Genomic DNA, 22,019 nt, shown 5'->3' on the forward strand with positions numbered 1-22,019 from the left:
AGCTTCCAGGCGGACCGCCCCGCGCTAAACGTCGTCATTTTCCCTCTGCTTCACGAGGACTTGACGGAGGTCATCAGAGACGTCCCCATGAGGCACTTGGATGAAATCACCCTGTTCAAAAGCCGAGTGGCCGAAGAGCCCCCCAACCTGTGGTGGTGACTGGCGCACAGCATGGCAAGGACGCTCGGAGGGAACGCGTGGAACAGCTTCTCGTTGGCCTGGATTTCCCCACCTTCAGCTCCCGGCCACCTCGCTGGATGCTGTACAATCACTTTCAGTAGGTGCAATTGCGAAATAAAAACGAAACAAAACAAAAAAAAGCTGTTCCTTCGCAGTGGGGAAACATCTCTTGGATAGTGCTCGCATCAGAAAAGCCTGTCTCAAAGGCTTCTGGAATGTGGTGAGTGTTTCCTTGTGGTTAATGATGAATTAATTGCTTGGTTCCTTTCCTCAAGATAAAGGTAAGAGAACCTGACGTAATAATGCTCTTCCCCCCCTGTGTCGCCCGGTGTGTTTTTTAAGGGCCCCTGTGTACTTTGGCGGCGTGCTTCGTGATATTGGTGGAAATCATCCTGTGCTTTGGTCTGTTTTGGGCAAAGTAGAAAGCCTGAGACAGCCAAGAGGCCCGAATGTGTTGCTCCATCGGAATGCATCACGTTTTTCCTGTGTTACAGACCCGCATTTGTAGTCACACGCACACACGTGCAATCACAGATATTTAAGGGTCCTTTGATGAGAAGTACCACGAGGACTCTCTTTAATTTTTGGGTAACAGCTCCAGGTTATTAGCACCTCGACCGTGGTATGCTCTGGCTGAGACGGTTCCCATCAGTGGGCCTGGTGGCAGAAGCTCTCAGCTCTTTAGGAAATCCTTGTCCTAGGGTAGATGGAGCCTGCAGCGAATGAGCTGGGGCTCCTGTCTGATGGAAGTGCTGTCCGTGTCGCCGTTTAGATGGGAATGCAGCGTGCCCGTTCTGTCCTCGGGTCCCATGCCTTGAGCTCGTGCTAATTTTAGAGATGTTACCGAGCGTTTTTGCGGTGTGATTTCGGGCAGCTTCTCCGCTCCACAGAACCTCCTCAGGCATCAGCAGCGGTCTGGATCACTTTCATCTTGCCTTATTTACTGAGCACTTTTTTGAAAGCGTCAGACAGCTGAACCAAAAGCCGAGCTGTGAATTCCTGGAGCGACGGTTCTGGGTGGCAGTCGGGTTTCTGTTTTGCTGGAGTATTTTGGGGTAGAGCAGTGGGTCCGTCCTCGGCAACGCAGCGATCACCCAGTAACTTCTCCACCTGTTATGTCCTGAGCACGGTCTCGTGTTGAGCAGTGCTCTTCTGGGGAGGCCCAGCGTCGTCCAAAGGCGATGTCCCCATCTCCTTGTCAGCATTTTCTGGGTGCCACCTCCCAGATGCTCTTCTGTGATCAGCATTTCATAGGAAGCCTGGTTTGGTGGGACAGCTTTGAGGACAAAAAGCATCTCGCAGCTTTGGAGGACTTTCCCTCCTTACTTCCCCATCAGTCGGATGTGCACGTGGCTGGAAATCTCTTGCTGGTGTAAATCAGACAGCAGCAACCTACGCTCGGACAGGTTATGGTGTTGATGAGCAGGATAACAAACCTACTACCACACATCTGGGCACTGCTAAAACTAACCCTGCCTGTTCGCTGTCTGCCCTCAGCTTCTCTCCCTCCTCCACCAGCAGCCGGTACCGAGGCCAGTCCGTGCTCCTCCAGGAGCAGCTGCATCTTCCTGCAGACGAGCCCCGAGTGCCACAGGTAGGATGCCGTGCTGGTGCGTGCAGCAGGCTGCTACCCTCTCCTTGGCATCCCGCCACTGTTTTCTCTCCTGCTGTCCCAGCGAGGCCGTTCTTTCTACCTCTTGTCACATCGCTCGGCTGTTTGAATCCCTCTTTCCCTCTCCAACAGCTTTTTTTTTCTTTTTTTTTCCCCTTCTCCTCCTCCCACACTGTAGCAAATCAGATGGACTTCTTGGCAGGCACGCGAGTCGCTGCTCTGTCCAGTTCAGGCCACTTCAGCTCTGCCTGGTTGTCGTCCAGGTTTCCTTCATGGAATAAATGATGGGGGTTAGGCAGCAGGCAGCGTGAAGCAACACCAACGCCGCTGTCCGCTGTGCCTCCAGCCTCAGGGCAGGGTAGAGGGGAGGCTGAGGGTATGGAGCCAGCTCTCTGCTGCCTAAAGGGACCTGTTTGGTACTGTGCACAGCAGGGGAAAGGCTGTCCCCATCCCAAACAGGGATTTTCTCTCCACCTACACGCTGCAGCACCAGCGATACCCATCTGCCTGTCCCGCTGGGCTGGGGCAGAGAACCAGGCAGGTTTTACAGCACCACGATCCCCTTGCCTGCAGCACGACGTTCAGACAGCTGTATTCATGCAGACAGGTCAAAAGTCCCGATGCAAACGCTACCAGCTCTGAGCAGGGATCACCCACAGGTGGTAAAAGGAGCCCCATAAATAGTGGCGAGGAGCTAAAAGCTCCTTCCCTGCTCCCCGACTGCGGGCCGAGGCTCCCAACCCCTGCTACAAATTCTCTTCTGGTGAGTGCGAATTTCCGCTGCTCCCGCACTCCAGGCAGGATCCACCAGATGTTAATAATGTGCTTATTTTCTCTAAGTGCTATTTTGGCAGCGGTGTTAATTACAATTTATATTCTGCAACATTTACACTGGGAAAAAAAGAACCCACCCGAATAGTCCCCGATTGGCAGAGCCGGGCTATTAAGCATCGCACCATATGTTCAGAGCAGAGCAATATATGGGGCTCGGAGACCGCTCGGCGTGCAGGAGAGGACAGAGGGACTGGTGGTTTTGCTTTTATTTAATAAGAAATTCTCCCCTTTTCCTCTGGTTTCTGTCCTCACCTCTCTGGAAATCTCCCCCTGCCACCCGTCAGCGCCTGACGAGGCGATCCCTGCGCCTGCTGCTGCTGCTTCCCGTCGCTTCAAATAAATGAATTCGATTACCAAAGGTGCCCTTCTCGCAGGAGCTGCCTCTGCAGGGTTCCCGGTCCCTGCTGGCGCTTCGTGCTGCTCTCCACGTCAGCCCTGCGAGCTCTGGGGACCGCAGGAGCAGCAGCCTGCGCTGTGACCCCGGCAAGGTGGCTGCGCGTCCCCGGGAGATGGACGTCCCGGGGCGAGTCCCAGCAGTGGGTAAAATCAGAAGTCGTTTGCTCTGTTCCTGTTCAAAGTCCCGTTTAGGAACGTGGCTTTGGGTTCCTGCGGGCTGGGAGGCTCTAGGTGTGGGGAGTGATGGTGGTTGTGGTGGAAGAAGCTTGGTGGGACCGAGCCCTCGGTGTTTCAGGAGGTCTTTTAGGGGTGGATTTTAGGGGACTGCTCCCTCAGCTGTTTCGCCAAGTGGATTTTAGGGTCTCTTTGCAACCTGGCAGTGGGAAGGGGGCTGGGTGGCACCAGCACTCCCTCAGGGGGATTTGGGATTTGGTGGTGGGGATGTTTGGGCATCACCATTACCCTTTTCTGAGGCTGCCCCGGCTGTGGATGCCTGGCATTTTCCAGTTTGTGCAGCCTCATCGGCGCAGGAGGGTTGGTTTATCCCCATGGGGGGGGAATCCTCCCCAATTTTTGGTCCTTATCGGGCAGCCACAGCTCCTCTCCTGCCTGCGGGGCGCCCCACGAGCCCGGCTGGGTGCTGCGGGGCCGAATCTCCTCCGCTGTGGCTCCCCGACCCCTCCGACGAGATGCACGGGGTGCTGTGGCAGGAGAAGCATTTCCATAGAAACCAGGCGGGATATGTACGGGGAATAACGATTAATGGGGAGGGGACGGCGCCTCCGGCCCTTCTCCTGTGTTAGGGGGCAGCGAGGGACAAGCCAGAGCACGGGTTTGGGGGGGAAATGCAGCCCCAAAAACCGACGGGAGCCGTCCCTCAGCGGGCTCAGTTCCCCTCTGCTCCCCCCTCACCCCCGGCTTTCGTCAAATTTTCAAAATGGCTAACCCGGTTAGAAATAACCCGAATAACGAAACGGGATGGATGAGGTCTGACTACTAACGTTGTTGCTGTTAGCAGCAGGATTTCGGCCATAAAACCTGAAGCAAGGGAGGCATTGACCTTTCTGCTGCTGGAAATGAATGGAGACATCAATATCCATTGTTTGGTGGCGTTGACCTCTGACGCTCTCCTTTCTCCCTCCCCTTCCTTTTTTTTTTTTTTTTTAATTCCCCCCCCAACGCTCGAGGGAAGGGGTCAGGCTGTGCCATCGATTGATCCCGATCTTACTTGGTGATAGGGAAATAATTGGGATTTTAAAGATCTCCACCGCTCGCCAGCAAAATGCGTGCGCGGGCGCGCGTGCGAAGCCCCTGCTCCTCTCCGCGTTGCTTCTCCCCCTTCCCTCGTGGAAATTCAAAGCTCTGAGATCTGAAGGAAGACATCAATATAAGTTTAATTACGGTGGGGTTTTTATTTCAGTTTTTTTCTTTTTTTTTCAATGGTAAAGTGTAACGTTTTATGTTAATGCTGTCGGAGCCTGGCTGCCTGGTGCCTTGTTTTATTTATTGTTTTAAGTAGCCCCTTCTTTTGTGAACTTCGTCTCTGTACGGCGAATGTGAAATCAGGCATTGCTAATTAGCTGTATGACAATTAAGTAATGTAGCACAAAACCATTAGGACACTGGATTGGTTTTTGAAGTTCGTCCTTTGAAGTGGAAGCTGCAGCTCCCTGCCCAAGGCTGCTGGGGGAAAATGTTTTTCTATCAAAACTTTCCTTTGAAAATAAAATGTCAGTGTAAGAGTCCCTATTGCTGTCGTCTCTCGCTACGAACAGCGGGTGGAAATTGTTTCTCATTGTCAAAACTGATGGGAAGGGGAATGCAGACAGCATCGCTCGGGCAGCGGCTCCCTGAACCCCCTCGGCTCTGGCGGAGACGTTGCCAAAACCGCTCGGTGAGCTCGTTGGAGGAGAACGGCGATGCCCTGGGAGGGGAGAGCTGGGTTGTGACCAGGGGATGGCCGGGGAAGGTGGCCCTGGGGCTGGCTCCAGCACACCGAGGGACACCAGGAGGCTGCTGGCCTGCAGCTCCGGCCAGCTCCTGGGCTCGGGCTCCTCCATCAGCCGTGCGCTCGTTCCGTGCTCGTGTTTGCATCTGGCCCCGTGCTCTCGTGGTGAGTCCAGTTCTGAATGTGCAGCTTTCCTGTGCGCTGGTGGCATGTAAAACTTCAAATAAAGAGTGAAACTGTTTGGAACCGGGTCTCTCTCCTTGCCTCCTGCCTCGTGTTTCCCCTTAGAGGCCATCCTCCCGGGAGGGCACGCTTTGGTGCCGTGTTTTAAGTTGAACCAACGTGAGCTTTTAAGGGGCTGTTTCATGCCTAGGAAATGCTGCTCCTCCCTGGGTGTCCACGTGCTGACGAGCCTCATTTCTGTGGGACAGCACAGCCGCAGCCCCTGGTTTGCAGGTAGGTGAACCGAGGTGAGCAGTGGAAGGTCTGGCACCCCGAAAAACCCCAAGCTACCCCCCTAAATCTTGCTCTGCTCCCACAGCCCCTGGGCAGCGAGCTGCGCCCCTCTGCACGAAGCCGAAGAGCCGCAGCCCAGGGGCTTGGTTAATCCCCTTAGCGCCGCTGTGATGGGATTAAGAAATCCCCAAAACAAACGGGGGAGGAACAAGCTCTCGGGATCACTGCGTGTTTGGCTTCTGGCAGGTGACTCCATGCAGGGAGTGCGTCTGCACTGATCTCCCCCAAATTAATTGGTCCAAGGTCACCAGGCTTAAATTTTAGAGGTGATCCTGGGCTCGCCTTTGCCTTTTTTATGCCCCTGTTGGACAGGGCGCGGAGCAGCCCCCGTCGTGTTTAATTTACAGGTTTTATTGTTCCAGTCACTTTCATCTGAACGTGTTTTTGGGGGGAGGGAGGAAAGAGATAAGGAGGGAGGAGGCTGGGGAAGGAATGTGCTCCTAGCCTCTGCTAGGCCTCCAACCTGGGCTCGGCGCCTTGGTTTTGGCATTAATGATCCGAGAGGAGGGCTCGGGGGGGACCGGGCTGGTGTCGGGGCAGGGACGAGCTGCAGCAGAGGCTCAGTCCCCGTGGGACACGTCCTTGTGTTGTCACCTCCTCTCCAAGCAGGGGCTGAAGCCAAAAACCCAAAGCGGGGATTCCTGGGGGGGCATCCTTTGGGTCAGGGGCTGCCTTCTGCTTGGCATCCAAGTGACCTCCGGTGCTTTTTTCCCATTTTATTGTGCTCCAATTTGCTTTTTGATGCATGGAGTAGAGAAACAAGAGGAGAAGGAGCAGAGAAACGAGCCTTTCCCCCCCCACGAAGCCCAAAGGAAGGAGCAGGATTTCTGAGCGCCTCCCCGTGCCGGCAGCGTTATCGCCGTAACATCGCCGTCCTCGCTCCTCCTTCCCCCCGATAAAGAGGAATTAAAACCACGGCTAATAAAAGGCGTTTGCTTTCTCCAGGAGGAGGAAAAGAAGGGGAGGGGAAGAAAGGAAAAAAAAAAAAGCCTTGAAAATGCTAAAGGACATAAAGGGCATTCATGAAAGGGTTGGATGGTGGTTATTGCAGCAGGGGGAAAAACAACATTATTTCACTGTGCAGATAAAAGGAAGTGGAAAAGCAGCATATTTATAGCTAGGGAGCCTGGATTCCTTGTTAAGCCGCTATTATCAAATTAATGTCAAAATGCATCAAACAGGCACGAGTGTTCTGGGCCCCTTATGCAAAGTGCTTGCAAATTGGTTACAAATACATTTGTTTACAGGGTACGAGGCAGGAGCGAGCTAATTAGTCATTGTAGCAGGGTTGTTTTGTGTCTCTTTTGATTTTTTTATTTTTCATTTTTTTTTTTTTTCTGGCAATTAGGCGAACGGGCTGTTTGGAAGTACAAACACGGGGCCTTCTAAAAGGGGACCAAACGGCAGCCGCGGGATGCGGGGGGCTCGCCGCCGCGGCCGTGCCCCTCCTGCCCGTGAGCTCGGCGTGAAATCCTGGCCGAGCACAGCAGGAGGATGGTCTGCGGGGGCAGAGGGAGCGAGCTGCTCTCCGGGGTCCCCTTTGGGGCCGAAAGGTGCCCCCCTGTGCGGGGCACGGTGCTGGGAAAGGTCAGCCGAGCGCCCTGGAGGTGGTGAGGTTGCAGCTGCGTCCCGTGCTGGGGACAGGGAGGCTTTTTGGGATGGGAACCAAAGGTTGGGGAGGTTTCAGCTGTTCCTGGGCTGGCCGGGCAGCAGCTTGGCTGCTGAAAAAGCCACTGCAGCACGGGGTGATCCCACTGCGTGCACCATGCCCTTGGCACGGAGCTGGCACCATGCAGCACCGCGGAGCCCTCTTCGCTTTTCCCCTTGGCACGCCTGCGCAAATCACAGGAACTCATTTCCCTGCTGCAAGGGGTATTTCGGGGTATTTTGGCTGAGGGTGGCCAGCTCAGTCTGCTTCTGAAGCATCTCGTGCCCAGGTCCTGGCTACCAACGTGGTTTTGGGATGCCTGGATTTGGAGAGCATCCCGCAGAAGGGTGACGGCGCCCGGTCTCCCTGCGGAGAGGTGTCTCCGTCCCTGGGGCTTGTTAACCAAGCCAGGGGCTGCACCTCCCAAAGCTGCTAACGAGGAAACGAGGTGGGAGAGCTTATCTGATGCTGCGTGGTGGGAACGGCCGGGGAGGGGAACGTGGTTGGGGGGCAAATGGAAGCTTCCTGCTGCCCCGACGTCTTCACGCACCCCGTTTTGGGAGTAAATCGTGCCTCTGCCAGTCAGGGAAGCTGCTAATTGCATCGGCTCTGCTGGGGGAGGATAAAGCCAAGGGGGTTTTACTACCACTGTTATTATGTTTAATTTACTAGGAAAAAGTCGAGAGGAAGAAACAAGTCGCTGCCCCTCTCGTGCCGGAGGCCCCAGCAGTTCTTGGCAGCAGGCAGGCAAACAGCCCGTGGCTGCTGTGCCGTTTGGGTGCGTTTCTGCCAAATCTGCCCTTGGGGCTGCAGTCACCCTCCTGACGGCACCGGGCAGGTCCCGAGCCACCGGAGGGGCTGGGAACGCTTCATTGCAATCCCCTGCCATGGATCAGCTTGCCCAGAACCCCATCCAGCCTGGTTTTAATCACCTCCAGGGATGGAGCATCCACAGCCTCTCCGGGCAGCCTGCTCCAGTGCCTCACTGCCCTCTGGGGGAAGAATTTCCTCCCAACATCTCCCCTAAATCCCCCTCTTGTAGTTTAAAACCGTTTCCCCTTGTCCCATCGCCGCACTCCCCGACATGGTCCCTCCATGTCCTCCAGGCACTCGGGGTGCGAAGCGAGGCAGCCCCTTGGAGCAGCTCTGATCTTTGCACCAGGTTTTATCCTTTTACACCCCAGAGTAGTGTTTCTCCTTGATGAATTTGATGTTTTCAGCCGCACCTCCTAACCCCAATATCACCCACCTTCCTCTTTCCCGTCCTGTTGAATCTGTGAGCCCATTTCCCACGGGGAGGGCGACCCCTCCGCCAGGATCAGGGTGTAGGATTTGGGGGAATCTCCCCATTTCCAGCATAATCCTACCCGTGCCCTGCGGGCTCTGCGTGAGCACGGCCCAGCTGCCCAGCAAATGCACGAGCAGCCCCCTGCAATCAGGCTTTAGCTGGGTGCCCCTCGTTTTAATCATTTACAGCGGGGTTAGGGCTCTGCTCTGACTGTCGTCTGCTGTTAGTGCTGGTGGCTGTGTCAGGGAAGGGGATCCTGCTCTGGTTTTGGGGTGTCTCACACTGTTTTTTCTCATTCAGGGCCGTGCTGGCATCTCCTTGCTCTGATGGCTGGGAGGAAACTTCCTGCTCCCCCCTCTCTAAATTCTGCTGGTCTCGGACCGGTGCTGGGCTTCAGCTGGATGAGCTCCTCTGCCCTTCTCCGGCTTTTATTCCCCTTGAAATATTTGCCTTTCAGATGAAGCTCCCCCGTGTCTGGTCCGATGGCATTTGTATTCCTCTGCCTCTCCTGGAAACGCTTCTCCAATTCAAAATTGTGTTGGGCTCGTAACCCACCGGTGGCTCTCCAACAGCTCCAGCCATCCCGGCACACCGGGGACCCTCCCGTGTCGCTATTTTCCTTGCAGGCTGCCTCCTTGTACCCCAAATCCATCCTTGCTGAGCTGCTGCCATGGGAATGTCTCTGTGCCAAAGCCAGCGGTGACCCCAGGACAGATTTTTCCTTTCTCAAGGGAGTCAAAAGGTACCGGGGAAATCCCAAACGAAGCGGAGCTCGGGGCTGGTGCTGGGTGAATGCGGATCAGCGCCGTGGTGACTTCCAGGCTGCCTCTGGAGCTGAAAACCTCTGGTTCCCCGATGTGAGGAGCACACTTGGTGCGTCCTTGGGCGCGTTCCTTCATCGCCTCCAGGCAACGCCACCCGCTGGGTCTGGTCCTGAGCAGCATCCCCTGCCCTGTGCCAGGACAGCACTCCTGCCGGGAGCTGGGGGGCTGCCAGAGGGAGCCAAAGCTTCCCAAAACCTTGAGATGTCTGAGATCTTGCAGCAAAGAGGGAAGCATCCTGCCTTTCTGCTCCTTGTTGGGCAAGCAGTTGAAGGACAGGGAGCTTTCCTTCGGGTGAGGGGCTGAGCATCCTCCACCTGAGCAGCAGCAGGGGCCTGGAGGCACGGGGACAGGTACAGGAGCGGGACGGGGGTCCCCAAAACCAGCCTGGGCACGTGGAGAGCTCAGGGAGGTGCCGAGGGCTTTCTGGGCTCCGTTTGCAGCCCCGTCCTTCTCCGGCTGGCAAACGGCGCGGTGCTGGAGCCAGGTGACAGGCGTGGGGTACCCGAGCCCATCTGATAACGGCCCAGGTGCTGCCGTTCCCAGCCGGGGAGGCGGGCAGGGGGTGCTGTGCTTTGTGTCCCGGTGGTTTTCATCAGGACAGCAGCTGCTTCCCCTGCTGCAGGGGCTCGGCGATTGCACCGCGGGTTGTAGGGCTGCTGGGGCTGAGACGTGAGCGCAGCCAAGGTCACGGCGGTGGGGACACGGGCAGGAACGTGTCCCTTCCTCGGCTGTACCTTGAGTGATGTCCCCAGGGGGCACGGCTGGGGCTGGAAGGACGCAGTGAGTACGCCAGGAAGGCAGGATGCGGCCCCTGGTACCTGCAGAGCCCCACGGGCACGCAGGCACCGACCCCTTTGCAGCCCTTCTGTTGTGGTTTTTGTGCCCTGCAGACCCCAACACTTGGCACGTGGAAACCCTTTGGGGTGGTTACGAACCTTCTGCCCCCCAAAAAGGGCCGACAACGGGGGCTCGACCATGCTGGTCTTCTTCTCTCCCCTCCCCGCGTTGTTCTCCCAGCTCCGAGCTGCTGCGTTTCTCTCCCCCATCTCTCTCTGCTTGCACACCTTGAGGTAGAAACATCTGCTTTTTGTACAAAAGCTCTTTGTGTTGTACTCCCCACCCCGGGGGGGGAGTCGGGTTCCTCCAAGAGCTGCCTCACCGTGGCGAGGCCGCGCACCCCATGCCCAGCACCTCTGTGGCCCCGACAGCCCAGAGCCCCCAAAGTGCTGGGGATGGAGCTGGGGGGAGCCCTTCGAGACCCCCAGGGCCGGAGCCTCCACCTTCCCCCGTAATTTAGTTATTTATTGCTGGCCAAGTGCTGACGCGGGGCATTCCTCGCATCCCTGCGGGATGGGGGCTGCTCCTTCCAGATCCTGCGCCCTGGGGAGCGGCCGCGGGGCGCAGGGCAGGTGGGGTGCTGAGAGCCCCCCCCGAGCAAACTGGGAGCTGTGGAAAGAGGAAAGTGGCTCTGGAGGAGAGGAGGTTTGTCCCGTGGTAGTGCAGGAAGGAAGAATTTGAAGGGGAAGGAGCCTGGGTGATTACAGGAGTCCTGATCCATGCGGGATGCAGCTAGGGGTGTTGGTTATCCGTGTGCTTGGAGGTGGTTGTGCAGCACCCTTGGGTGTTCAGGGTGGTGCTCCAGGCCCTCCTGATTGTTCAGCAGAAGGACACTGGGGTTGGGACACCCCGGGGGGGCTCTGATCCCAGGTGCCCATCGCACGGGGGGCACAGCAGGAGCGATGGAGACCCCTGCTCGTCCCACGCTGGGCTCCGGTGAGGAAGGCGAGTGGCAGCTTCAGGTATCTCCTCCTTTTCCCCGGGCTTTTCCTTGGCTTGTCTGAATAATTTAACTAAAAACTCTGCCTCGCGAATAAATACGGGATAATTGCTAACAGCTCGCAGACGATCCGCAGCCGGAGGAAGGCTAAACTCGCCGTGAATTATTTATCCGCTATGAATTATTTGCTCCGCTCTGTCATGGAAGGAAAAAAAAAAAACAAAAAAACAAAACAACCTCTTCCCGAGCCCTGCCTACAAGCAGCTGGGTAGAGGCTGACCCCGGGGCAGGTCCAGCCCCTGCCCTACACCCTCTGGGCCAGATCCTGCTCCTGCTGCTGCAGGAGGGACGCGGCCGGTGCTGCTCAGCCTCTCCAACCCTTCCTATGTGCGGTGCGTCCTGCTCCAGCCCTGCTCGAGGCACGGCTCCTTCTGGGGAGGTTTGGAGCAGCACGACACCTGCAGCACGACACGGGGAGATTTTTATCTTGGTCCTCAGCTCTTTGTCTCTGTAGCACCTCGGGGTGAGACCCGCAGGCTTCACCGGGACGTGGGGTGCACCCGGATCTCCCCTCTCTCTGCTTTCTGCCCGATGCTCGCGTGCTGTGGGAGAAGAAACCAGGTGTTGGAGCTCCTCGTCTGGAAGCATCAAGCCATTTGGGGAAAAGCCAGCTCAGCTCTGGACCCCTGCATCCCTTTCTGCACAGCGCTGGAGGTACGGAGCTGCTCCATCTTTACCATTTATTTTCTGCTTTGGCAAACCCCTCTCCACGGAGCTCTCACGCTGTGTTACCCCGTCCTTCGGAGCTGCCCTGGCTGGGGGAGACCAAACCCCAAACCCAGCCCCATCCGTGCTGCCTGCCCACCCCAGGGCCCTGCAGAACCCAGCGAGGGGATCCAGACCCGGGGTTCCTGCGGGATGCTCGCATGCTAAATGTGGTGACACCACGAAACAGCCTGTAATGAACTCTCAGCGTGCTCTGTATCAAACGCCCCCGGGCTGAGCCAGCTGCCTGGGAGCTCTCCAGCAGCACGGAGCTGTGTGAGAGACCCAGCAGAGAGAGGGGACATTGGGGATCCCGTGCCCTTTCCTCACCCCAGGAATGCAGACAGCAAAATGCCCTTGGAGGTGAGGAGCCTCCCGGGTGCAGCCTGGGCTCATCCATCTCCATTTGCATCCGAAAGGGGAGAAAAAAATAAATGAGGAGGGAGATCGATACTGGAAGTGTTTCACTCGCCCCGGTTCCCGTGTTCCTTTGGGGATGCAGCCTCCAGGTGGGATTTTATACCCTCCAAGGGTATAAATCGGGGGGAAGGTGATGGATGGAGGGGAGCAGCACCAGATATATGCCCGTGCCTGGTCCCTGCAGGTCGCCGTGCGCCCCACGAGGGGCACCAGCACCCTCCGACCCCGGTGCCACCGTGCCAGCTTCATCCCATCCCTCCTCATCCTCACGGAGCACCCTCCTGGCATCGCCATGTGGGTGCCCCTCTGCCAGGTGCGTGTGCGGCTGCAAGGAGTTTTTGGGGGTTTTCACCCCCATTTGGTGACTTTAGGTCACCCACGAGGCTGGGGCTTCTGGCAGGCTGCATCCCTGGCTGGAAACACTTCTGGATTTGCTCCTTTCTGTAGGTGTTGAGGAAGCTGAAGCCACCCTGCAACAAAGCGCATCCACCCAGACACCAGCCCTAAATTGAGGCATTTTTGGGGTCCCACCTGGCTGGGTAGAGAAAAAGGTTTTGGAGACACTCCCAGCGTGGCTCTCCCCATCCCAGGACCCTGTGGGACTTGATACTGGTGGGACTGGTGTCCTCCTGGAGGATGGGGAGACTCCTCGGGGGAAAATCCTCCCCCGTGGGCATCGAAGGGCACCTGGGTGGTGATGCCGGGGGCTGGGGGGCTGTTGTTATTCCTCTCGTGTAGCAGGAAGGATTTCGGCGAGTGCCATAAACCCGTCACGTGGGCAGAGCCTGGGTGAGCTCTAATTGCTTCTATTTGCATAATGAGGCGAGGCTCAGCATCCTGCTGATATTTGAAAGGAGAAAATCAAAATCAGCTCGAGATAAACAACCTACCCCCGCTCCTCATTTGATCGTTCCCCCCCCTCCCAGAGCTGGATGCGGGTTTTTGATTTGTTTTTTTTTTTTTTTTTCCAGCTCCTGGCCCCCCCGGGAGCCCCCTGCCCCATCTCCCTGGGGACCACGACCACCAGCACCCCTCGGCTCTGCCAGCACCCCCCTGCTCCCAGCAGGAGCCCCGTGCTGTTGGCGAGGTGCTGCGGGCACCCGGTGGCTCCTGGTGCACTGAGGTTTGGTTTCACCCCCGTGGCGATGCTGTCCTGGCTGGGAGCTGGCTTGTGGGTGGCAGCAAAGCTGTTGGGGTGCTGTGGAGCCAAATTTGGGGCACATTGGGGCAGTTTGGGGCCGGGTGTCCCCCGTTTTCGCATGGCAAAGGGCCTGGCACCGTGCGGTGCCGGAGGGTCTGCGCTGAACATTTTTGGTGGGGAGCTCCTGAGTGAGAGCCCAGCAGATGTCACTACAGCCTGTGCGATGGGGACAGGAGGGCTGCTGGGGACACGTCCCGCTGGGGGGACACGGCCCAGACGGGGCTCAGCACCGCTCACAAACCCCGCACTGCTCCCCAGCTCCGTGCGCGCTGCTCCGGACCCCGTGCGAGCCCCCAGCGGTGGCAGAAAGGGCTCTGCTTGCACCCCTGCTGCTGCTGCCTCCTTCCTCGGGGCCTCGGAGCTTCTGGAGGAAAGGCTGATGTCCCCTTGAGCTGGGCTGTGACACCTCCCTGTGCCCCCATCCCGGGGACATCCTCGCTCCCCGTGCCCCCTGGGTGCTGTCCATCGGTGCGGCTGCATCCAGGGGTCCCCTGGGTGCTGGGGCATGGCTGAGAGCTGCTGGGTGCTCAGCCTGGTGTGCGCTGGCAGGGTGCAGGCTGTTGAATTTCCCACTCTTGGAGGACAGCACAAGGTTAGAAGGATGTGGGTGAGATGAGAAATCCCTGCTGCGGGTGCTGGTAAGGCGCGGGGAGGCGATGCGGGGCTCCCAGAGTTATAAAATCATAAAATCCTAGAATATCCCCAGCTGGAAGGGACTCCGTGTGCTCCCAGCTCCCTCTTGCTGTGCTCTGGTCACCTCCTGGAAGCTCAGGGGGAACCAGGGCTGGATAAGATGCTGTGCCAGGGCCGGGGGGCAGTGAGGATTCAGGGGCTGAGTTTCAGGAGGGATGGAGCCGAGCAGCTCCCCCAAACCATCAGGATGCAGCAGGGATGGGGCTCAGCATCCTTCTGCCACCACTTCCCAGGGCTCCAGGGCAGCAAAAAAAAAAAAATCCCGGGATGTCTCCATGCATGGGGGCTCCTGCGCATCCATCCTGCCCCAGCAGCACGTTTTGTTTTTTCCCCTCTTCCCACGAAGGAGCAGCTCCCGTCCTCGCTGCTCTGCTGGGGCTGCAGCTCCTGGGGGCCGCCCGCAGCCCCGTCAGCACCACGGCACGTCGGGCACTTGCAGCTAATTTTTATTTCTCCCTCCCCAGGTCTGTCCCCAGGTTTGCTCCCCGAGAGGTGCCAGAGCGTTCATTTCGATGCACGCCGTGATGCCGACGAGTCCATTAGGGGGATTAATTGGAACGGATGGCATTTAATCAACAGCCTCAGCCCTCTGCTTGGAGGGGTTAAAAAAGAAGAAAAAAAAAAAAAAGCAGCCACATGTGGATGCGGGAGGGGAGGGGGGGTGATAAAATAGAGAGGAGTCGCAGTTTTGCGCACGGTAAGAGGGGGGAGGATGAAAACACATGTGGAAGGGGCCGAGCACTTTGGGTTCACGTTCCCCTGGTTGTTTTGGGAAAACCCCAGGCTGAAATTTTGGGATGGGGGCAAATCAGGGCTGGGAGAGGAGGGGGGGGGATCCAGCCCCAGCCTGATCCAAGGCAGCCGCGGTGGGGCCGGGGGGGCTCGGAGGCCGTTGGTGCCCATATGGTGTGTATTACAAGCTCCTTTCTAGTTGTAAAGATTAATTTAAAGCCTTTCTCACCTCCCCCCCATCCCTCTTTCATTGACAAATGAACATCTGGGCTGAATGCTGCCCAGATCCTAATCAAAGCATTTTTTCAGGGGCGCTGTCTGCGTTTAGGGCTATCTGCGCCCCCGCTTCGATGCGCTTGGCCGTTCCGCCCGCACGTACCCTGTGCTGGTATTTATGATGCACGCTTGGGTTTTTAACCCGATTTCGCTCTTTAATGCAATTTTTCTCCTTGCCTTACCATCCGCTTGCTCGTTTGGTGTGGTTTAACGCCGCCCTGGCTGTATGGGAGTGAGGGCACAATGGGGTTTCTTTCCCCTTTTTATGGTGGATTGCTGATGATGAGCAAAAAAAAATGGATTTTTTGGCTACGTGGGTTGATGGGAGAGGATCCCAAATCCCCAATGAGCATCTCTGCTCACCCCAAAGCATCATCAGTAGCTATTCTCCGACCCAGGTGAAACACCGAGGGTTCCCCCTGCTCGGGAGAGGCTTTTCGGGTCTGGACTTTGGGATTTAATTTAATTTGTGTACCTGGCCAGAGTGGGGCTGTCTTTCTGCTCTTGTTTAAAGTGGGCTTTGCTGGTGTCTTTGGTTTTGTAGATGCTCAGCCTGGTGCAAAAGTTCCTGTCCGTATAGGAAACTGTCCATATAGGAAGCTGTCCGTATAGGAAGCCGTTCCCCTGCAGGCTCCCACATGGGATTTAAAGGATTAATATTTAAAATCCAGCTGGGATGTTGGGTGATGTTGGTCATGGTGCAGGTGGAGAGGAAAAGAGGGTGCCTGAGGCTGTAGGTGGGGAAAAAGGAGGAGAAAAGTCCCTTTTGGGTGAATACAGTGTGACTTGGAGACGTTGTGTGGGGTCCCCTGTGTCCATCCCTGTCCCAGCCTCTTGCACAGAAGGGAGCTGGGCAGTGAAGGAGGACAAATTTTGGGGAACACGGAGCATGTTCCTTTCTGTAGGTCGGGTGTGAGCAAACAGGAGGAGGGGAAGGGGCTGGGGAAGGGGGATTGGGCTCGAAGCAGAGCTCCTGGGGCCCCTGCGGATGCATGGCTCAGGGTGCTTAAAACATCGAGGAGAGGTCTTGTTTGTACAGCAAGTGTGTGGGGTGGTGGGGATATTGATTAAAAATGTTATCCTAAGAGAGATAGAAACCATTGTGGTGGAAAGGGCTCGCTTCAAGGGTGGCCCAAATCCTGCCGGCTGGTGCCGATGGGGACTCCTATAAATTAATGGGTATTTTAGCCAGTATGTACCCCCCATGTGCACAGGGACTTCTCGTCCCACTCTCTCTGTTTTGGAGGCTGCCCTCTGCACATTGTGGCTGAGGAGGCTTTTTGGGGTGGTGGAAGAGGGAGGCGATGGGTCCTGGGGGGCCCCACGGTGTCCCCATGGAGGAGGACGCGATACCCAGCACCTCCATCTCCAAAAGTGTCCCTGGTCCCATGCATCGGGCAGGCACTGCCCTGCTCCGTGAGCTGCTGCTGAGCAGGGATTTGCTGCTGGAACTCCGCTCAGAAAGTCTCTTCCAGCCTTTTCTCATTTCTCCTGGATTTAAGGCAGCTTCCAAATTCCTGCGCAGCCAAATCCTCGCTGGGGCTGCCAGGAAACCCAGCCAGAAACGAGTACGTGCTGTTTCTGTACCCGCAGTGCATCCAGTATTCCTGTTATTCTGCGGCTGACGAGGACGGGCAGCAGCCCCGGTCCTCCCCAGACCATCCCGGTGCTGTCACATCCCTGCCACACGTCTGCGGGTCGGGGATCACAAACCAGGGAGGACCTCGCCGCGCCGTCCCCTTCCCTGGCACCTGGGCTCATCCCGTGCCCAAAACTCGAGGTGATGAGGACAGTCCCGTCGGCTCCGTGCCAGGCCCCTGCTGCTCAGCAGCCATCGCTGAACTTTATTTATTTTTTTGGGGTATTTTTAACCCGAAAACCCACCCCAGATTCCTTAAACTTTACCCGCCCGCCCTCCCCGTAACCTCGCCGCCTTCCCCAAGCGTGGAAGCACGTTGGCTTTATCTGCTCCCGCGCAGGATTTATTATCCCCAGGACTTCCTGTGCTTTCTTTCAACATGCTCTATTTCTCCTCGCGAGCAATAAATCAAAACTGTTTGTTTCGGGTTGCTTCTTTTCTAAAAAAAAAAAAATAATAAATAAATTATTATTATTTTTCCAATTTCTTCCTCCATAGCGCTGGTGCCGTGGGGAGCGCCTGGCAGCCCCGGGGGTTTTGGGATGAGCCGGAGGTGCAGGGGAGATGCAGAGAAGCCCTGAGGCCATGTTGAGGGCACTTCTTGGGTGTCCACGTGAAACACCCCCAGGAACTGGGTTGGGGAGGACAGGAAAACCTTGCAGACTAAACACCTCTCCCCATGCCCAAAAGATGAGGGCCGGAGACCCCCGGTCGTGGTTGGTGTTTCCCGTTGAAGCCTTCCCAGCGTGACCCCAAACCACTTTCCTGCCTCCTCCTGGGGAGGGGAACGGATCCACGCAGCGAAGCTCACGGGGCCACGCCGAGCATCCTCCCCTCGACCCTGGGGGCTTCTCCTTTGGGGTCCCCATGGCCGAGCCCACCCGCGGGACGCAGCGGCTCGGCTCTGCCCACCGCTGAGTCACACCAAACCTTGTTGTGCTGCGGCCGCTCAGCATGCCGGGTGCTCTGCCTCTGTGCCTTGCTCTGTGTTTATTGGTTTTTATGTTTTTTTTTTTTGGAGGACTTTGGTATGAACCCAGCTGGGATCCTGACCTTTCCGCAGCGCTTTCCTCACCTGGAGGCATTTTTTAATTTTTTTTTCTCCTCTCCCCTCGTGCAGCGTTGGCTCTGCAAACCGCGCCGGCCGCCTGGGAAGCAGCCTGGTCACGCTCCCAGCGCCGAATTTTTGGGGGATTATTATTTTCCAGCGGCTCTTATACAACGGCAGAGGAAGCCTGCAGGGTTTCCACCGCCCCTCGCCAGCGCCGCGCGTGCTGGTTTGGGCACGCCTGCGACAGCGTGGATGCGCCTGGGGGTGTAAGGAGCAAACAGGATCCACCAGGAGACTTTGGGTAAAAAAAAAAAAAAAAAAAAAATGGTGAAGGATTTATGCATTATGCTCTCTATATAACTGCCTTTTTTTAACTTTAAAAAAAAATATATATTATTTTTCCTGGAAATGGGTGCAGGAAGCAGCCCTCGCCTCGACTGCCGCAAGCTTTCCCGTGACTTTTCACGCTCCCATCCCTCTCGCGGAGCGCCGACCCCTGGGTGGCTCTCTGGAAAGCAAATTTCTTTTCTTTTTTTTTTTTTTTTTTTTTTCTTTTCTTTCTTTCTTTTTTTTTTTTTTTTCTTTCTTTTGATTGGTTTAGTTTGGAAGCCGGGATGGAAAATTATTTCCAAGCCCCAAATTAGAAACAGAATCATAATAAAGCGCCTTGTTTTGGTGGGGGCGGCGTGTGTCATCCCGCAGCAATGAGAAGCTCGTGCTGAAGAGCCCCGAAGAGCTGCGATTTATTTTCTTAGCGCTGCCCGAAGGAGCGGCCCCGGCTCCCCAGCGACGCTCTCGCTGCCTCTCCTCTGAGCGATGGGGACGGCCGGGGGGACCCGCAGCCGGGTGCCCTTCCCTAGCGGGGAAAGTGTCGCCCGGTTTTGTTGTCATTTCGCTTGGTTTTGCTGGGAGAAGGGGGTCGTGCCGAGCAGTTTTGTGCCATGAAATTTCCTCCCCGGCTCTATCCGAGGGTTTGCTCGCTGCGGTGTGGAGAGGTTACGTGCTGGGAGCTGGTTTCTTACTGGGATTTTATTTATTTTTTTTTTTCAGTGCATCAGGACAGGGATTTCGCTGTGGGCTGCTCTGTGTTCCCTTCCCCAGAAAACATCAGGTCCTAGGAAAACTGGGTTGGACTCTTGGAAAAAGCAGTTTGCCCAGGGCAGCTGCTGTTCCTGCGCGGGATGGGCTTGTTCCCAGCCGTGTCCCTGCGGTCACCGGCCGCTGCTGGCCACACCGGCCCTGGGAGATGCTGGGAATGAAGGTTTTCTGCTGCATTTTGCCCTCCCTAACGCTTTCCTGGTCTCTCCATAGCAATGTGCCACCCCAAAACCTCCCCAGCTGCCCCTTGGAGAGAGCTGCCTGCGGTGGGACCTCAGCCCCGGGTACAGGCCAAACCTCCACATGTACAGTGCCAGGCAGTGCCAAAAAAACTTACAAAATAAGACTTTAAAAAATTGCAAGGAATTCTCCTCGCATTCATGAACTGCTCAGGGGCAGGGGAGCCTTCACCCTGCTGCATTTTTCTCCCTGGAGGGTGCAGCACCTTGCACACCCATGGCCACGGCGGGTGCTGGGGTGGCCTTTTGGGGTGCCCTCGGCCGGGAGCACATTTTGGGGGGGGGGAGCGGTCTGCGTGGAGCCAGCCCCCGCGCTTTAATAAGGCGCTTATTGTATGTTAAATATCACCAGCTTATAGGAAACATGTGTCCCCAGGATTAACAGCCGTGTAAAAGATAAAGCAGCGAGTCAAACCTCCAGCCAGCGTGTTTCAAAGAGCCCGCTGCTGTCGCGACGGGCAATAACCGGGGCGAGGAGGAAGGGGCTGGGGAAGGTAAAATGTGGGCTGCAGATCGCCCCGTCCCGATAACACCGGGCTGGGGACGGAGCTGCTGCTGCTGGCTTTGCTCCCCGGGGATGTGAGCACAGAGCAGCGTTCAACCTCTGTCCCTCTGCCCCATTTCTTCCTCCCCTCCCACCTCTCCCCCTTCCCCTTTTCCTTTTTTTTTTTTTTTTAATAATTTTTTATTTCTTTATTTTCCCAGGCCCCAATTTCTCCCCCGTCGAGGCAAACGCTTCGGCTAATTAGCAAAAAACGTGTCCAAGACCGTGATTAATGTCCCGGGAGGAGATCTCGCTGCCTTTGTGGACTGACTTCTGCTCTTAAAGGTTTTATTAAAAATAAAGGGAGCCGGGGACGGGCGAGCGAAGCGTGCGCTCTGCCTGGAGTTATGGGGTTGGAAAGGGGGGACGCGGGTGGATTGGGGTCACCGTCGGAGGGAGGGGGCTCGTGTTTCCCTGCCTCGGTGTGTGACGGTCACCGTGGTGTCTGGCCTTGGCAGAGGGAAAGACGGAAAGCGCCGCTGAATGGCTGCTTTATTCCTGCAGGGGCAGGTAACTCAATCCCCTCGGCCAGGCGAGGCTGGGAGCGGCTCTGCGCTGAAGGATCCCTGCGTGGGTGCGTGCCGCGGGGGGATTTGGGGAGGGGATGCTCGGGGTGGGTGTCCCGAATTGGGGCTGAGTCCGGCATCACATTGGGGTGGTGAGGAGGGGGCATCAGGGCAGGGTCCCCAATCCTATCCCCCTGGCTGAGGGCAGTTCTGGCAGCAGGGCCAGAGGCACCCACACCCTATGGCCAGGCTCGAGCCCCTAACGGGACACCCCTAACACAGTTTGCCGTGTGCCAAACCCCACCATCACAGCCCTCCGAGCCAAATCCCTACAAATCCACCCCCAAACCACCCCAATTCGCAGCAGGCTCTCACAAAAACCCCACGACCCTACCGCCATCCCATGACCCAGACCCAGCAGCATCGCATGGGACGCGCCAAAATCCCAGCGGCGGGGCAGGGACGGGACCAGAGGGAGCTCCAGCCCCGGCTCTCCTCATTATAATCATTAATATGATTAAAAATCTGAAATCTTGAGAAACTCCAAAAGCCAGCAGCCATCTGCAACCCATCCCGGGGGGGGCCGGAGGGAGCCTCGGTGGGGGCTGCGTGCGGCCGGGTGCGCTCGGCGAGGTTTTTTTCCCTGCAGTAAGCAGGCCCCCGGGCTTTAATGAGCTATTTGTAAAACTGGCTCTGGATAAACAAGAGGCCGTGTGTCAGGCTGGAGGCGGCCTCGCAGGGCTCGGCGGCGCTGGGTGGGACCTCAGCGCAGAAATATTTTCAAGATAAACAGAGGAAAACGAGTCCTGGAGGAGGAGGAGGAGGAGGAGGAGGAGGAGGAGGCCGGAGCCGCTGGCAGCAGCACGCCGCTCCTCTCGGAGATATTTCGGGGCAGGGACTTGGCTTTCTGCACGCCGTGGCTGAAAGATGCCTTTTTATTTTCTTTTTTTTTTTCTTTTTTTTTCTTTTTTTTTTTTTCTTTTTTTTTTTTCTTTTTTTTTCTTTTTTTTCCTCCAAGGGGAACCTCGAGCGCTGCTGGGTCAGAACTAACCCCCCCGGGGTGCTTCGCAGGAAAGCCCTGTATGGGGGGAAGAGGTGCAAAGCAGGGGGTTGGTCAGGGTGTTTTGGGGTACGGGAGAGCCCCCCCCGGGATACCCCACAGCTCTTCCATCCCCACCGGTGGGCAGGGGCAAGGCTGTGCCCCTCCATCCGTCCCTGCCCTCCTCAGCAGCAGCAGCTCAGGGGGATGCTCTGGGGAGGGGGCACGGGGGCAGGATCACACCCTTGGGGGCCCGCTGGGTTCCCACCACCTTTTCCCAGTACTGATGGCCAAAACCCATCCGCTGGGGGTGCCCAGGACCCCAGTGCCCCCCCTGCCCTGCATGGTGCCAATCTGCCCCCCACCCCAAAATCCTAAAGAGGGGTGGGAGAAGCCGACCCCAATCCTGCCCCTGATGGGTCCTGCCCCATCACCAGCCTTCCCCGCGCTGCTTTGGGGCCACGGCTGCAGAGATCTGCCCGGTATCTCCCTCTCCTCCCCACCCCCAGCAAATTTAATTAAAAGTCATTCAGATTCCTTTGAAAGAAAATGTCATCCGTCGACACAATTACACTTTAACTAACCAAAGCTGTTACAGTTCCTATATATATTGGAATCAGGCTGTCGTTATTAGTTCTAAGTAAGTAATTTATTCCCATTATTGTGTTCAAATTACAGGATATTACCCCCTGGGGAAATAATCCTGTTATTTGAAATGTAAAAAAGAATTCACATGGACAACAATGGATTCCTAAACGAACCTAACAACAGTCCCGAATCCAGGCGCAGCAGC

The 22,019-nt window shown here is 56.7% G+C and overlaps 2 protein-coding genes and 1 long non-coding RNA gene across 7 annotated transcripts in view; all 3 read left to right on the forward strand.

Annotated features, from left to right (window-relative positions):
- Positions 1-4,767, forward strand: part of FBXL18 (F-box and leucine rich repeat protein 18) — a 22,669-nt gene extending 17,902 nt beyond the window's left edge. For 2 of the 3 annotated variants that reach the window (XM_084536259.1, XM_084536260.1), the window contains one exon: positions 3-4,767. In XM_084536259.1, the coding sequence (XP_084392385.1) occupies positions 3-28 (26 nt within the window). In that variant the 3' untranslated portion in view covers positions 29-4,767. The remainder of the gene's footprint in view (positions 1-2) is intronic. The other variant, XR_014698102.1, reaches the window with a different exon arrangement.
- On the forward strand, positions 268-22,019 carry LOC311444856 (uncharacterized protein). 3 transcript variants are annotated; one of them, XM_084536266.1, is made up of 8 exons: positions 268-400; positions 5,344-5,426; positions 5,512-5,672; positions 7,807-10,026; positions 10,137-10,316; positions 11,638-11,737; positions 12,393-12,521; positions 14,567-14,727. In XM_084536266.1, the coding sequence occupies exons 4-8, from the start codon at positions 9,989-9,991 to the stop codon at positions 14,672-14,674; spliced, it is 555 nt and encodes a 184-aa protein (XP_084392392.1). In that variant the 5' UTR covers positions 268-400; positions 5,344-5,426; positions 5,512-5,672; positions 7,807-9,988; the 3' UTR covers positions 14,675-14,727. The 3 variants fall into 3 exon arrangements, 2 of the variants coding, with proteins under 2 accessions (XP_084392392.1, XP_084392391.1); XM_084536265.1 differs by having other exon boundaries at positions 7,807-9,164; XR_014698108.1 differs by lacking the exons at positions 268-400; positions 5,344-5,426; positions 5,512-5,672; ... (3 more) ...; positions 12,393-12,521; positions 14,567-14,727 and adding exons at positions 19,633-19,716; positions 19,843-19,966; positions 20,186-20,255; positions 21,905-22,019.
- Positions 17,841-19,627, forward strand: LOC311444858. The gene is made up of 3 exons (XR_014698109.1): positions 17,841-18,101; positions 19,112-19,182; positions 19,514-19,627. It is a non-coding gene; the product is annotated as an uncharacterized lncRNA (long non-coding RNA).

This window comes from Aythya ferina (assembly GCF_964211825.1).
Source record: "Aythya ferina genome assembly, chromosome: 15".
In the NCBI taxonomy this organism is placed as follows: domain Eukaryota; kingdom Metazoa; phylum Chordata; class Aves; order Anseriformes; family Anatidae; genus Aythya; species Aythya ferina.

Coding starts and splice junctions, on each gene's coding strand:
- LOC311444856 (XM_084536265.1), top strand. CDS start 8,905: ATGGCATTTGTATTCCTCTGCCTCTCCTGGAAACGCTTCTCCAATTCA. Junction 10,317..11,637: donor CTCTGCTTGCACACCTTGAG/GTAGAAACATCT, acceptor CTGTGGGAGAAG/AAACCAGGTGTTGGAGCTCC. Junction 11,738..12,392: donor CTTTCTGCACAGCGCTGGAG/GTACGGAGCTGC, acceptor TGGTCCCTGCAG/GTCGCCGTGCGCCCCACGAG.